This window comes from Tarenaya hassleriana, unplaced genomic scaffold (assembly GCF_000463585.1).
Source record: "Tarenaya hassleriana unplaced genomic scaffold, ASM46358v1 Cleome32, whole genome shotgun sequence".
NCBI lineage: Eukaryota > Viridiplantae > Streptophyta > Magnoliopsida > Brassicales > Cleomaceae > Tarenaya > Tarenaya hassleriana.
In genome coordinates this window covers 1,324,012-1,336,860 of record NW_010966372.1, presented here as the reverse complement: position 1 = coordinate 1,336,860, position 12,849 = coordinate 1,324,012, and the positions used below count along the sequence as shown (strand labels likewise).

The 12,849-nt window shown below is 40.7% G+C and overlaps 5 protein-coding genes across 7 annotated transcripts in view; 1 reads left to right on the top strand and 4 right to left on the bottom strand.

Moving 5' to 3' along the window:
• Positions 1 to 136: 136 nt before the first annotated feature.
• On the bottom strand, positions 137 to 1,840 carry LOC104821070 (gibberellin-regulated protein 14). Its single transcript, XM_010551816.1, has 4 exons — positions 1,748 to 1,840; positions 1,545 to 1,586; positions 764 to 1,469; positions 137 to 539 (listed from the first exon to the last, which is right to left on the bottom strand). The coding sequence occupies exons 1-4, from the start codon at positions 1,823 to 1,825 to the stop codon at positions 355 to 357; spliced, it is 1,011 nt and encodes a 336-aa protein (XP_010550118.1). The 5' UTR covers positions 1,826 to 1,840; the 3' UTR covers positions 137 to 354.
• Positions 1,841 to 3,469: 1,629 nt separating this feature from the next.
• On the bottom strand, positions 3,470 to 5,617 carry LOC104821069. The gene is made up of 4 exons (XM_010551814.1): positions 5,207 to 5,617; positions 4,543 to 4,596; positions 4,121 to 4,180; positions 3,470 to 3,757 (listed from the first exon to the last, which is right to left on the bottom strand). The coding sequence occupies exons 1-4, from the start codon at positions 5,516 to 5,518 to the stop codon at positions 3,629 to 3,631; spliced, it is 555 nt and encodes a 184-aa protein (XP_010550116.1). The 5' UTR covers positions 5,519 to 5,617; the 3' UTR covers positions 3,470 to 3,628.
• A 262-nt stretch (positions 5,618 to 5,879) lies between these two features.
• On the bottom strand, positions 5,880 to 8,812 carry LOC104821068. Of its 2 annotated transcripts, none has more exons than XM_010551812.1 (9): positions 8,694 to 8,812; positions 8,306 to 8,432; positions 7,845 to 8,003; positions 7,498 to 7,581; positions 7,262 to 7,363; positions 6,780 to 7,013; positions 6,503 to 6,610; positions 6,203 to 6,254; positions 5,880 to 6,116 (listed from the first exon to the last, which is right to left on the bottom strand). In XM_010551812.1, exons 2-9 carry the CDS (start codon positions 8,402 to 8,404, stop codon positions 6,073 to 6,075), a joined length of 882 nt encoding a protein of 293 aa, XP_010550114.1. In that variant the 5' UTR covers positions 8,405 to 8,432; positions 8,694 to 8,812; the 3' UTR covers positions 5,880 to 6,072. The 2 variants fall into 2 exon arrangements, with proteins under 2 accessions (XP_010550114.1, XP_010550115.1); XM_010551813.1 differs by having other exon boundaries at positions 7,262 to 7,357.
• Positions 8,813 to 10,102: 1,290 nt separating this feature from the next.
• On the top strand, positions 10,103 to 12,089 carry LOC104821067 (RING-H2 finger protein ATL46-like). The gene has a single exon (XM_010551811.2). It carries the CDS (start codon positions 10,782 to 10,784, stop codon positions 11,865 to 11,867), a length of 1,086 nt encoding a protein of 361 aa, XP_010550113.1. The 5' UTR covers positions 10,103 to 10,781; the 3' UTR covers positions 11,868 to 12,089.
• A 269-nt stretch (positions 12,090 to 12,358) lies between these two features.
• Positions 12,359 to 12,849, bottom strand: part of LOC104821066 — a 1,332-nt gene continuing 841 nt past the window's right edge. Inside the window, exon 2 of one of the 2 annotated variants that reach the window (XM_010551809.2) lies at positions 12,359 to 12,849. In XM_010551809.2, coding sequence (XP_010550111.1) covers positions 12,734 to 12,849 — 116 coding nt within the window. In that variant the 3' untranslated portion in view covers positions 12,359 to 12,733. The other variant, XM_010551810.2, reaches the window with a different exon arrangement.

Sequence of the window (12,849 nt, the reverse complement as noted above, 5' to 3'; positions counted from 1 at the left end):
GTCAGCCCATGCACTGCATATTATAATTTGGTAGACATATAACATAACATATGAATTTATATATGTCTTAAAAAGTTAAATCAATTTCTTTATTTGGATTGATTGGTCCCATTCTCCTAAAGAATATGGGATGGGATGCAAGACACATGTCCATCGATATTCATATTATAATTTGAATATTTTTGTTTACAGAAAAAAGGTCTTTTTTTTTTCGAGATCATAATTCCCGGAAACATCCCGACCACCGCAATACATCAAAATCTAATCGGACATCGATACTTGGCATTATATAAAAATATAATATAATATATATCCTCTCTCGTAAATAATAAAGTGGAAAGGCCGGAGGGAAGATCAGGGGCACTTGGGCTTGCCGCCACGTGTCTTCATGTTGACGTAACAGGAGCCACACTTCTCCTTGTTGCCGTAGGTGCCAGGTGGCACACACTTGCACCGGTAGCAGCACGTGATGCACACTCTCATGCATATGTTCTTCCTCGAGTGCAGGCTGCACCTCTTCCCACACAACGGCACGCAATCTGCCCAAATTCACTTTTTCTTTGTAAGAGTTCTCATATGTATAGATTTCATTCGCCTCGCGTGTTTTGTCGGTGAACCTACTCCTTCACCCACACTCTTCTTTTTATTTTATATATGTACAAAATAAACAATTCAATCACGTTCTCGTACGTGTATCTTTCCACAACTGCACAAGTGGTATACGTACGTTTGTGGATTCAGAAAATAAGCGTAAGATTTGTACCTATCCGTGTCCTCACGGGGGGTGGCGTGTATGGAGACGGCGGAGTCTTCGGTGGATTGACCGGCGTGGGCGGGGACTTATAAGGCGGAGAAACCGGTGTCGTGGGTGGGTTGACCGGCGAAGACGGTGGTTTGTACGGCGGCGAGACGGGGGTCACGGGTGGTTTGACTGGCGTAGGCGGGGACTTATAAGGCGGCGAGACCGGCGTCGTGGGAGGGTTGACCGGCGTGGACGGTGGTTTGTAGGGTGGCGAGACAGGGGTCACGGGTGGTTTGACCGGCGTCGTGGGAGGGTTGACCGGCGTGGACGGTGGTTTGTAGGGTGGCGAGACAGGGGTCACGGGTGGTTTGACCGGCGTCGTGGGAGGGTTGACCGGCGTGGACGGTGGTTTGTAGGGTGGCGAGGCAGGGGTCACGGGTGGTTTGACCGGTGTCGTGGGAGGGTTGACCGGCGTAGACGGTGGTTTGTAGGGTGGCGAGACGGGGGTCACGGGTGGTTTGACCGGAGTGGGTGGGAGCTTATAAGGCGGCGAGGCCGGTGTCGTGGGCGGGTTGACCGGAGAAGACGGTGGTTTGTAGGGTGGCGAGCCAGGGGTCACCGGTGGTTTTGCGGGAGGGGCCTTGTAAGGAGGCGGAGTCAACGCCGGTGAATTAGGCGGGGCCTTAACTATTGGCGATTGAGGAGGAGCAGGTGTTGGTAACGTAACCTATACAAATTCATTTAGATATGAAAAATATGTACATGTTATGCATTTGTGTGAAGGTAGGAGGAGTCAACTTACTTGTACATTGGATTCCTCCTCATACGAAGCAACGACGACGACCTGAAAAGCTCGAGAAAAATCAACAAAGTAACACCCAACATCTCACCTAATCCAAAACCAATAACGTACGAACCAGACGTAGTAAAAACATTACATGATTTGATAACGATATCCACATAAATACTAATATATTAAACCAAAGACGGAAGAGAGAGGCGTACATGGGTGGAGATGGAGATGAGAAGGAGAGAGGCGAAGAGAGCAGCAGCAGCAGAAGATGAAGAAGGAGAGAGACGCATCTTGCCTTGTGAGACGAAGAGACTCGAAGGCCCCTTGCGTTTATTATATAAACAGGGGCATTTCTTTTTTTTTTTAAAAAAAATAGAATATTTATACAAATGAACATTATTTTGTTTGGTACAGAGCAGTTAATATATGCATGCCAGCTTGAACTTCGCAGGCTCATTTATCCCTCGAACCTCGAAAACAATATAATCTATAGTCGCCGTCACCAGAATCCCATGTTTGTATATATGTGTATAAATTTCACAAAACTCAAAGTGACAATAACTAATGTCTTAATGACTCTCCTCTTCTAATCGCATATTGGCTAAAGGGTAATAATAAGCTACAAGTCAAGTGGATGAGTATATATATGTTTTTAATTACGGCGTTGTTTTCGAACATAAAACGACAAGGCACAAGTTGTGTACTAAATTACTTGACCCGTAAAAGGGGAGAGAAAGGAAAACAAATAATTACTGCGAATTGCAATAATGGTGAAAGTTGTCCTTGTGGGTTTGGACCCTTTGCCTGCTGGTGAGATATTCAGCAAGTCCGACCCCTCCCCCCATCAATCCAAACAAAAAAAAAAGGAAAAAGAAACATTAAAAATCTCCAAAATAATAATAATTTATATATATATATAAAAAGGTTATGCATAACATGTAAATAGATGGATTTGCTAGCCAGTGGTTGGATCCGATCATCTCTATGATAGGACTCAGACATAGACTTGTAAACCATTGCAGTATATATGTATGTGTACATATGTATCTATATATGGAGATTAGTGGGAACATACGTTCATTGGTTTTGGAGAAAGCCAAGGAAAAAGGTAAATATTGACAGACAGCTCATATGGTTCCCACGAAGCATGGAGGGGAGATCCCTAGTGGGTTCCAGGCTTTGTACACTGTATGTATGCGTCATTTGAATAACCTTACCGTCCTATGATCTCTGCATATATGTGCATGTGTGTATATACATACATACATGGATCGGGTGAGACACAGCTCATGCATGTGACGCCGCTATTTATTACGCATCTCAACTCTCCATGCCTCTGAACGACCACCATTTGCACTTACGCCATGCAAATTTGATATTCATTCGTTTATTCGACATGGAAAATCTGGGTTGTAATATTAATGACGAGATTACTTGCTAGGGAGGGTATATGTATATACGTGTATATATATATATATATGTGTGTGAGGTTTCCTCTCTCAATTTCACACACGAGGAAAAACCAAACCAAAATAGAGAATGGCTACATCAACTGTAAGATATCTCTCACGTGACGTGTTCTGGTCTCTCTCTCTCATTTAACATTTCATCCTTTAACTAAAAAAAAAACTAGAGTGTGTTGGAGCCCGAAATAGGACAATTTCATTTACTCCCACCGATCAGATTTATCCTCATCAGGCCGACACGCTTCCCTTGTCCGCAAAACAATATTAAATTGAATAATATATATATATTAGACATGTCCTTATGGGCTAAACGGAACGATATTATTTAATAATTATCATAATTAATATCATCATCAACCTCACCTCTTAGTTAACAGTGTTGTCGTGTCCCTTTAACCTTTAGCATTTAGCCACGAGATGCATGCAAATGCAAGTACATGGAGTACAGACATTCGAAGGCGTCTAAAGTTAATAAAAGTTATCAAACTCTGCAACATAAATGTTCAAATCACATGAGTAATTTTGTACTCGTTTGAATGGAGTTTGCACACCAGTTGTGACGTGCGTGTAGCAAAGAACAAAGCTTAAACAAAAATCGGAAAAATGCGGCCCTAATCTATTGGTGTTTCAGACAAGAACCTCATCTTCGTCTTCGAAACTCAGATTCAATGTCTGTAACTTGAAGCCTACCCCTTGTATGAGCTCCACCAAGCTCGATGCCACCCCCGTCGCCTGAACTGTTGTCTGCTTCATCAGCTGCACTCACATTAACATACCCACCATTTGTTTAACATCAACCCTGATTTGTTCCATAGTTCATACCAATTTATACAGTAATACGCGTCTTAGATTCCATAAGACAAGCCACATGGCATAATTCCTCGCAGAGAAAACGATCTCTAACTTATTAAAGGCTATCTATTTCAGTTCCGGGCTACAAAGCTTCGCACATATATATTGGTTAAGACATATATATTGACTGATCAGAGAAGACAGTGCTTTCAAATTGTGCGAAAAAAGTCCACAGTACGCGTTCAGGACCGTTTTGATAATTTTCCCCGTGAATGCTTATGAGTAAGTACGCAAAAGCACCGCAAGAACATGTTGTCATAAACATACCTCAACAGTGGCAATACCCTCAGTCACTCGGACCTTCAAGTTAGAAACTCCTTCAATATCCTGCAAGGACGAAAACAGAATATATTTCACCATATCTGGAAGTAAAAGGTTAAACGAGCCATGTTTTTTTCTTGGTACAGAAGTGAAGGGCTCGCATGGCTAGCTTGTAACAGCATTCTTTAAGACACAAAAACTTACAGTTAAAGAGAGATTTCAGATTAGGAGGGTCCAATTAAATGCAAGTTAGCACAGGAAGAAGCTATCATGGGACAATCTTGTGATTCTTATGCGTGGGAAGTCACTCATATATGTTCTCTACACTTTGCAAGAATTGACAAGAAACCAAGAATGAGATTTCAGACAGGCTAACAAAACTGAAGAAACAGACATTTATGCATCTTAAAATAGTGCTAGGTATTCACCTCTAAGGCCTTCGTCACCTTAGGAATGGCGGTCTCGTTCAAAGTTCCGTCAGCCTTCAAAAATAGAAGAAAACCTTTGGAGATCAGAGGCAAATCTTCCACGGGGGCATTAAACTTATTAAACTAACTACTTGGTGAAAAGCACTAAACTTCGAGATCGTTGGGTATTGTCGTTCAACAGATCAATGTGACAAAAGGAGAATCTAAGTTCATGAAGATGTCCTGTATTCCTTCAAGATTAACACATTCATAATTTCTGACCCATAACTTCATCTATAAGCAAAAGCATTCATTGAATGCTGATGCTAACCATGATCAAGTCATAAATATCAACATACATACAAGGAACTAGATCAGGGTTTTTCATATAACTAAAATCATCAGGTGTAATTGAGGTTGAGGGCGATCTTGTCCTAAAGGGATAAGGACCCATCGGACGCCAATTCATCAGATTTATCCAATAGCTGCTGGGCTACAGTGAAACTCGAGCCAGAGAGAGCACGAGATACTGAAAAAGACTAAGTGTCACTGCGTAGTTTCAGTTTCTGAAGTCTATTTAGTCTGCTGTTATAATCAACCGCAATATAGAATTCGATAAGTTGATAAAGTTGCAAACGTTTCAGGCCAATAGAGCGCAAAGGAAGTCATGGAAGAGAGAATGTACCTGGAAAAACATGGTGAGCGTGTCCGAAGGTGAGACAGGGACAGAGACAGTATCTTGCAGCTGCTGCGGCTGTTGTTCTTCCTCCGCAACTGCAACACCTTCTTCTCCTCCTCCTTCAGTCGACCTCATCTTCCTCATCCCACGGCGGTTCTGTTTTTGAAACCCATCGATACTGCAGGTTTTGAAATCCACGGTGGTTCTGATCCGGAAGCTGGGGGTTTTGGACAAAGGAAGAAGGCGAGTCGACGAAAGATGATGGTTTGTCGGTCTGCAGAACGAATGTAAGGTAGAAGAAGCTGAAATAGCCGCCATCGCTTCTCTCTCGGAGGTTCTGAGTATGAAAGAAGGATTGGGGTTTAGAGGATTTTTGGTGCTTCCTCGCAACGGCTCCAACGCATTATCCCCATTCGGTAACTGGCATTTCTCTTGGTTTTCGGTGCTTGTTATCAATGTGAAAAGACAAAACTACCCTTCAGAAATTCTCGTCTTCCCGTTCCACCCTACGTGCTCATCCTTTTTCTATGCACTACATGATACGTATGTCATCATCCTTTTTTTTTGGGAATGATACAAAAAGGGGAAGGAATTTAGAAATACGCGATTACAATTAAGGCGATTAGGTAAAAGCAACAGTAAATTATTCGACGAAAAAATTGCTGGGCTGTTAGAGAGTGCTAGTAAACGTTATATTAGGGTAGCCCAAAAAAACAAACAAGATAAGATGACAACGTACATGTGTTCTTGGGGACAAACTTAGATGACGAGTAACGAGGGAATGAGCAAAAAAGAGAGACCATGACATTGTTTCACCTTTGTCCATGTTTGTTAACATTAACTTCGAAGAAGATGAGGATGGGATCCTCTGCTTAGTACTTCCCGCCACAAACCTCCTCCGTTTGAGTTTGACCCTCTGGATGTGCATCAAGGAAAGCTTTATCAGATCCTCAGAAGAAACCCATAACAAAGAAACTCCCTTTAAGCATTTAAACCACTCACCCAGAAGATAGATCGCTTTGTTTGCCTGGACATCAGCATCAGAGTTAAATTCCTACACACACACACAAAAAAAAAAAAGATCAGGAAGCAGTCGGCCAACCATTCATATTCTCAGCTTTCCCCACGCTTAATAAAAAAATGTGGTCTTTCTTCCACCAGGAGAGGTGAATACTGGATTACCAGCAGTTAACATTAGCTCGCTTCATCTGAAGAAACCCATATACAAAACCCGACTGTACACCAAGTTCAAAAGGCATCATAACAAGGAGTCAACTGCCACAGAAGGCATTTTGAGCATACCCTGTCGACATGTTGTATATGGAATGAGGAAAACCGGTTCTTGAGCTCCTTCGCCTGTTTGCACAGCTCAGCCATTTTTGGGTGCTTGGTTTTCCATTGATCTTGTACCTGTTTCATGACAGAATTCCAAGTACCAAATAAGTGACTGTGACATAGTTACTAATCATGACGTATACATGCAAGCTTTTCACAAACTTTCATTGCTTTACAAAGCAATGATAAAAGAGAACAAAGGAATCTCAAGAGAAAGAAACAGTGAATGGAAAAGCCACCTGACCTGCATACAGACGAGCATGGAGTCTCCTTGGACACGCACATGTTTAAACCCTTTTTCAAGGGCAACCTTCATCCCAAGAATTAGCCCTTTATATTCTGCAACATTGTTTGTCGCAACTCCTATCCCTTCTCGTAAAAGGAAAACATTTCCATCAGCAGAACGGAGAACAGCTCCCGAACCAGCTTTTCCAGGGTTTCCTTTGGAAGCACCATCAAACTCGATAGTACAGGACTCCTGAGGGAGACATTGCCGTGAGAATGGAAAAAAAAAAAAGCAAACAAATGAAGCTTTACATAGTTTCAAGGCCTTGGCATTTCAGAATTATGCATTGCAACCTGAAATACAATGTAACTTGAGCATGATATATTAATAGTAATCATCTAAATGAAATGAAATTTGGAGCATCTAAACCCTTGGGTGACAAATTGAGCTGTAAAGGCATATAATATGCTTCAAGACTCAGAAGCATTTTACTAACTCACGCAATTGGAAGGGGTAACCTGAGGAGCCACACAATTATCTATCTTAAGATGCTTTTGCGGAGGACTCTGAGGAAGTGAAGTCGATCCATCTCTTCCCTGCAACTAACCGCCAAAAAGTAAAAAATTCAAAAGAGAAGGGGAGAAATCTTCCATCAATTTGTTCCAAAAGGAAATATTTAGATAGCTATCAAATGACAACTTGATCCCAAATTCAGCTGCGAAGGGCTACAACTTACGAGATTCTCCATTTGAACCATTTCTTTCAATCTCTTTGATGAAGAAGGCCTGTCAAGCGCCCCTCCCTGGGAAGAAGATGGTTCCTGAAATGGAAAAAAAAAAATCAAAGGTGACGATATTATATCAACTGGACTGCAATGCAAAGGGAAATTATGTCTTAGACAATAATGTGATATGATATCTGCGATCAAATCAATTAACACTTTGCAGGGAGAGAAGCCTAGCTTTTTAGACAAGTAAATATGCTCTCCTCCCTTATTTCTCTCTCGTAAGAACAATATAATACATGGCTAACAGACAAAATGGATAGAAAATCTTTCAAGATCGAGATGCTGAGACATCGGACCTGTATAGGGCAGGGGATGAGTTTTCCGAAAACATCATCTTTAACATACCCAGCATTGATAGAATATATAGCATTCCTAAGTCCAAACGAAGAAAGGAATTCCTCAGCTCCTGTGGGCCAACCATACCCTTTGTATACACTCATTGAAGGATGGCAGACCTGCATTTAAACCCAAACAAATAAACTACGAGGAACTATGAAATAAAGCATATCTCTTTGTCTTACTGCAGTGCCCGAATTCTATGGGCAACCAGACACAGAATCAATTTGGAATTGGGTAAAACACAAAACTATTTTCTTGGTGCTGGTAAATTCACGGAATCAAGCAAACATTTCAAGCATATGAACCCAATAACCAGAAAATATTAAGAATCCTAAATCAGTGAGAAAAATTTCCTGAAATAGCACAATAAGACCAAATCATTGAAAATGGTACAGAAAAGGTGAAACAAAGATCATACAGATGACCCAGCTTGCTCTAGGCATTCGCTCAAGCTTCTGTATACACCGATCATGTCTCCCTTTCGGACCACGTAAAAGACGTCTTTTTCATCCTCCATTGAAGGCCCCGCACAAACCCTAAAAAACCTATACTCGGAAAACAACATAATTCGAAGTCAGAGGACGAAGCAGGACATGAACCCGAGTCTCAGAGGGTGGAAAAAAAACCAAGTGATCACATCACATGGAAACACAGTATACTTTCCGGTAATGCAACAAGATCGGAGGTCAAAATTGCAGATTGTAGCCATAAACCTAAAAGAACCCTAAATTCAAGTACTGGACATTGCACAATTTTTTTAAGAAAAAAGATGAAGAAATTCATTGGAAATCAAGAATTCGGACAACCTAAGCGAATAGAGAGATATGATCAAAGTTGGAAGATTTGGCAGCTCGAATTCCGTCTGCCACACGAGCTTCCGACCTGCGAGTGTGAAGAACACAGTGGTATCGAGCGAAACCAGAAGACTAGATGGGCTTTGGCGGGAATAGCCCAATATCGTGGGGGGAAGGGTGAAACAACGTGTCGTTCTGTGTCATACGAGTAAACTGCATGCCGTTTCTTAGGTTAAAAGAATATTTTAGTGTTTGCATTAGGGTTGGTCATTTCGGGTTTCAGTTCGGTTTTCGTTTCGGTTATTTCGGTTCGGTTATTTCGGTTATAAAAAAATCATACCCAAACGGTTATATTGATTTAATCGGTTCGGTTCAGTTCGGTTTCGGTTCAGTTCGGCTCGGTTTTTGCATAATAAATTTATAACCAAACGGTTATATTTTCCGGTTTATTCGGTTCGGTTTTAGATCGGTTCGGTTCGGTTATGATATATTTTTTAAAAAAATTTATTAATCCTACATAAATTTCAAAATATCTATTTAAATAAATGCACAAAATGATTAATCATGTAAAATAAAATTATAAAAAAATCTAAAAACTTCAATAATTAGGATAAAAGTTAAAAACATTACATTTTATGGTTTATTGGGTGAAATATATAAGGTTAAAAGTGAAGTATAAAAAAATAATACTAATAATAATGAGAAGAAAAATTAAAATATTAAAAAAACTGAATAACTGTTCGGTTAATCGCGGTTATTCGGTTATTAACCGAACCGAACCGAACCCGAACGGTTATTCAACTTCCTCAACCGTTCGGTTATTAAGCAAATAACCGAACCGACCCCAACCGCTCTTCGGTTAATAACCGAAATGGCCACTCCTAGTTTGCATTGCAATAGAACATTTTGTTGATCTCAATCAAGGGTTAAATCTCTCAACCATGTTTCAAATTTAAAATATTTTTGTAATTTGAACTTTCTTTCTTTTTAAAGAAAGAAACCAATATCATTCAATAAATTAATCATTACACCCGTCCAAAATCTAACGGCATAATTATGCCATTTTGTTTAAGTTCCATCCATCATAATTATGATTAACTCACCACCACAAAAAAATATGCACCATATAAATGATTAAGATTTTTTCCATTTAATAATTTGATGTTACCTTTTATCCTTAGTTTTATTTTTGAAATATATATTTTCCAAATTTAACCTGCCAAAATTTAATTTAAAATCGAATCCAAAAATTTAAAACTAATATATTTTTTTCTTTTATTTGGTTACATTGAAAACAACGATAAAAGGGAGAACTAATCGAAACTCTTGGGACTTCTCATGAGACTAAATAAATTTCAAACAAAAGATGGTTTGACCTTGAGGCACTCACGCGCCTTTAATATGCGCGTGGTGCCCAACCCCAACTTCTCTTCTTTTCCCTTTATTCTTCTTTCTTCCTCCCTCCGTTGTCCCCCACTTCAGCAAAGCGAACGCCACCATTTTCACATTGACCCATTTGCTTCTTTTGTTTCTTCGTCGTCCTCCAAAATCATATATTCCTTTGTCAAGACGAGTTTTTTCCCGTTTGGCTCCGACTGCGATTCGAGCTCAGACCCATGAAGTTTGGATGTGGGTAAGACATCAAGCTTTTCGATATTTGTATTTCTCAATTGCTTATCCAGTGTCCGACTGGTCAGATCATATCATGTTGGATTATCCATGAAACATGAGAGAGAGTGGTGAAAAGTATCGTCAGTAGATGTCGACGAGCTTGGACGAAACGAGGGGAGAAAATTATGAGATTTTCACGGAAATTTAATGTTTTTGGGTGATGAAATCTTGTTGGGTGCTTGATTTCCGGGGCATAGCATTGTGGATCCTCTGCTGGGGTTGAGTTTTCAGATTTCTGTTCCTCTCTTGTTCGGTGGATTATCTGAAAGAATCGTAGAACTTCTGGTTGCCATCGATTTATTGGCTGGCTCCGCTCCCTCAAGGTTGTTTATCTCTTGAGCTGTGGTTACAGTTTCCGTGTACATACCAAGTTTATGGCATATTTGGCCGAGGCATAGTGTTGGTGGTTCTAATTTGCCGTGTGAGAGTATGGCAGAGAGTCGTGTTGTGAAAACATCGTGGGTTGAGTTCCAAATCAACCAGAAAGCTCAATCCTTCGCATACCCTCCTGCATTTAGTGGAACCCCCGGAACAGTATCAAACCTCCCTTCAACATCATCTCCATCATCAGGTGCCAAAGTTAGCCCTGTTGTTCTTTTCGTCATAGTGATTCTTGCCCTGTTGTTCTTTGTCTCGGGTGTCCTCCATTTGCTAGTTAGATTCCTTCTAAAGCAGCGGCAATCGGCTTCACAGTCTTCTCTTGGTTCTAATAGAAACCGAGAAACTTCCACATCTGATGCTCTTCAAAGACAGCTTCAACAACTATTCCATCTCCATGATTCAGGACTTGATCAGGCTTTCATAGATGCCCTACCTGTTTTTCAGTACAAAGAGATCGTGGGTGCAAAAGAGCCTTTTGATTGCGCTGTCTGCCTCTGTGAATTCTCCGAGAAGGACAAACTAAGACTGCTTCCGATGTGTAGCCATGCCTTTCACATCAACTGTATAGATACATGGCTGTTATCAAACTCGACTTGCCCTCTCTGCAGAGGCACGCTCTATGCTCCGGGTTTTCCAATTGAAAATGTGGGTTTTGAATTTGATGATGCCATGGAAGAGGAGTCACGCAATAAGAGCGTGGAGATGGAAGAAATCACGATTGAAAAGGGAGTTATTCCTGTGAGATTGGGGAAATTCAGGAAGTTAAATGATGATAATCCAAAAGAAGCGGTGACTGGAGAGACAAGTAGCAGCAATCTAGATGCAAGGAGGTGCTTTTCAATGGGTTCTTACGAGTATGTTCTAGGAGATTCAGAACTCAGGGTTCCTCTATCCATTGATCACCAGACTAAACGTGATCTGCAGATCAAAAGCAAAGGGGAGTCATCGGTTGATGGTGATGGCGGGGAGAGGAAGATCAGTAACATGAGGAAAGGTGAAAGCTTTTCGGTCTCAAAGATCTGGCTTTGGTCCAAAAAGGGCAAATCTCCATCGAATAACCGAACGGGCATACCTTATTCTCCCAACATCATGGACATGCCATGGATGCGAGAATGTAATATAAATCAGAGCTAGTTTCTTTCTTCTGCACGTTTCTGATTATTCTCGGCTTCTTACGTTCAAACATGGGAATTAACATTCATGAACAAGAGAAGCTGACAAAGTCTTGTTGTTCACGGTTATAGCTCTGTTCATGTTCATGAACAGTTAAACTGTACATCTCAGGTCCATTAGACTTGTGTAACAAATGGTCTTAAGCTATATGTCCTTTCATAAAATATTATCTAAATTAGTTCCATGGGCTCCGATATATTCCCCTATCTTATTGATGTGATTTTCTGAACTTCAAATTTAAAAGTTTGGATCTAGTGGAAATGGGGGTCATGTGTGTTCTCCTGTTTAAAGTACAAATGATTGAAATTTTGTTCAATGTTATTGGTCATATGCAGCAATTTCGAGGTTAAAACTCATTCAAAATTCAAAAAAAAAAAAGCTACATAATTTTTTGTATAAAAATCTATACCAAGTGCATTAAATACTCGTAGAGTCCGTGGGCATGAATCATATAAAAGCAAAAGTACTATTTTTTAAATTTTAGCCGGTGGATTCAACATTGTTTACTTGTAAAATCAATACAAGTGTTTTTCTTGTCCCCAATAAAAGCAGGATTAGAACATGACTGCCTTTCTTTCTCTACACATGAAGAATTTCCCACGCTTGATAGAAGAGATAATGGCAGAATAAAAACGCCTTGCATTTTAAGGAGAACAAACACCAAAGAGGCACCAGAAAGAACGAAGAAGCAAAAATGTATAGAATACTTTATCTGTTGCAAAGAAAAGTCAACGCTATATTCTCATGGCCTCCGATCTCCCCGGCACAACCGGTGCGGCGCACGTTATATGACAGCCCCCTGAAGAAAATGACAAAGCGCGTCACTCTCACTTGGACAGCTGCGGCGCGTGAGCGGCAAAATCGTTGTCGAAATCAATGGAGCACTTTGTTGACACCGGCAGCGACGGCGGTCCGGTGAACCTCGCCGAGAAATCTCTGTAGG

Excerpts from the sequence above, each read along its gene's own strand:
- LOC104821069 (XM_010551814.1), bottom strand. The coding sequence starts at position 5,518 with ATGGCGGCTATTTCAGCTTCTTCTACCTTACATTCGTTCTGCAGACCG. Across the intron at positions 4,181-4,542 it reads AGGTGACGAAGGCCTTAGAG|GATATTGAAGGAGTTTCTAA; the intron begins GTGAATACCTAG and ends TCGTCCTTGCAG. Across the intron at positions 3,758-4,120 it reads AGGGTATTGCCACTGTTGAG|CTGATGAAGCAGACAACAGT; the intron begins GTATGTTTATGA and ends ATGTGAGTGCAG.
- LOC104821068 (XM_010551812.1), bottom strand. The coding sequence starts at position 8,404 with ATGGAGGATGAAAAAGACGTCTTTTACGTGGTCCGAAAGGGAGACATG. Across the intron at positions 7,364-7,497 it reads TGGTTCAAATGGAGAATCTC|TTGCAGGGAAGAGATGGATC; the intron begins GTAAGTTGTAGC and ends TTTGGCGGTTAG. Across the intron at positions 6,611-6,779 it reads CCATGCTCGTCTGTATGCAG|GTACAAGATCAATGGAAAAC; the intron begins GTCAGGTGGCTT and ends GTCATGAAACAG.
- LOC104821070 (XM_010551816.1), bottom strand. The coding sequence starts at position 1,825 with ATGCGTCTCTCTCCTTCTTCATCTTCTGCTGCTGCTGCTCTCTTCGCC. Across the intron at positions 1,470-1,544 it reads AGGAGGAATCCAATGTACAA|GTTACGTTACCAACACCTGC; the intron begins GTAAGTTGACTC and ends GAATTTGTATAG. Across the intron at positions 540-763 it reads CCCCGTGAGGACACGGATAG|ATTGCGTGCCGTTGTGTGGG; the intron begins GTACAAATCTTA and ends GAATTTGGGCAG.
- LOC104821067 (XM_010551811.2), top strand. The coding sequence starts at position 10,782 with ATGGCAGAGAGTCGTGTTGTGAAAACATCGTGGGTTGAGTTCCAAATC.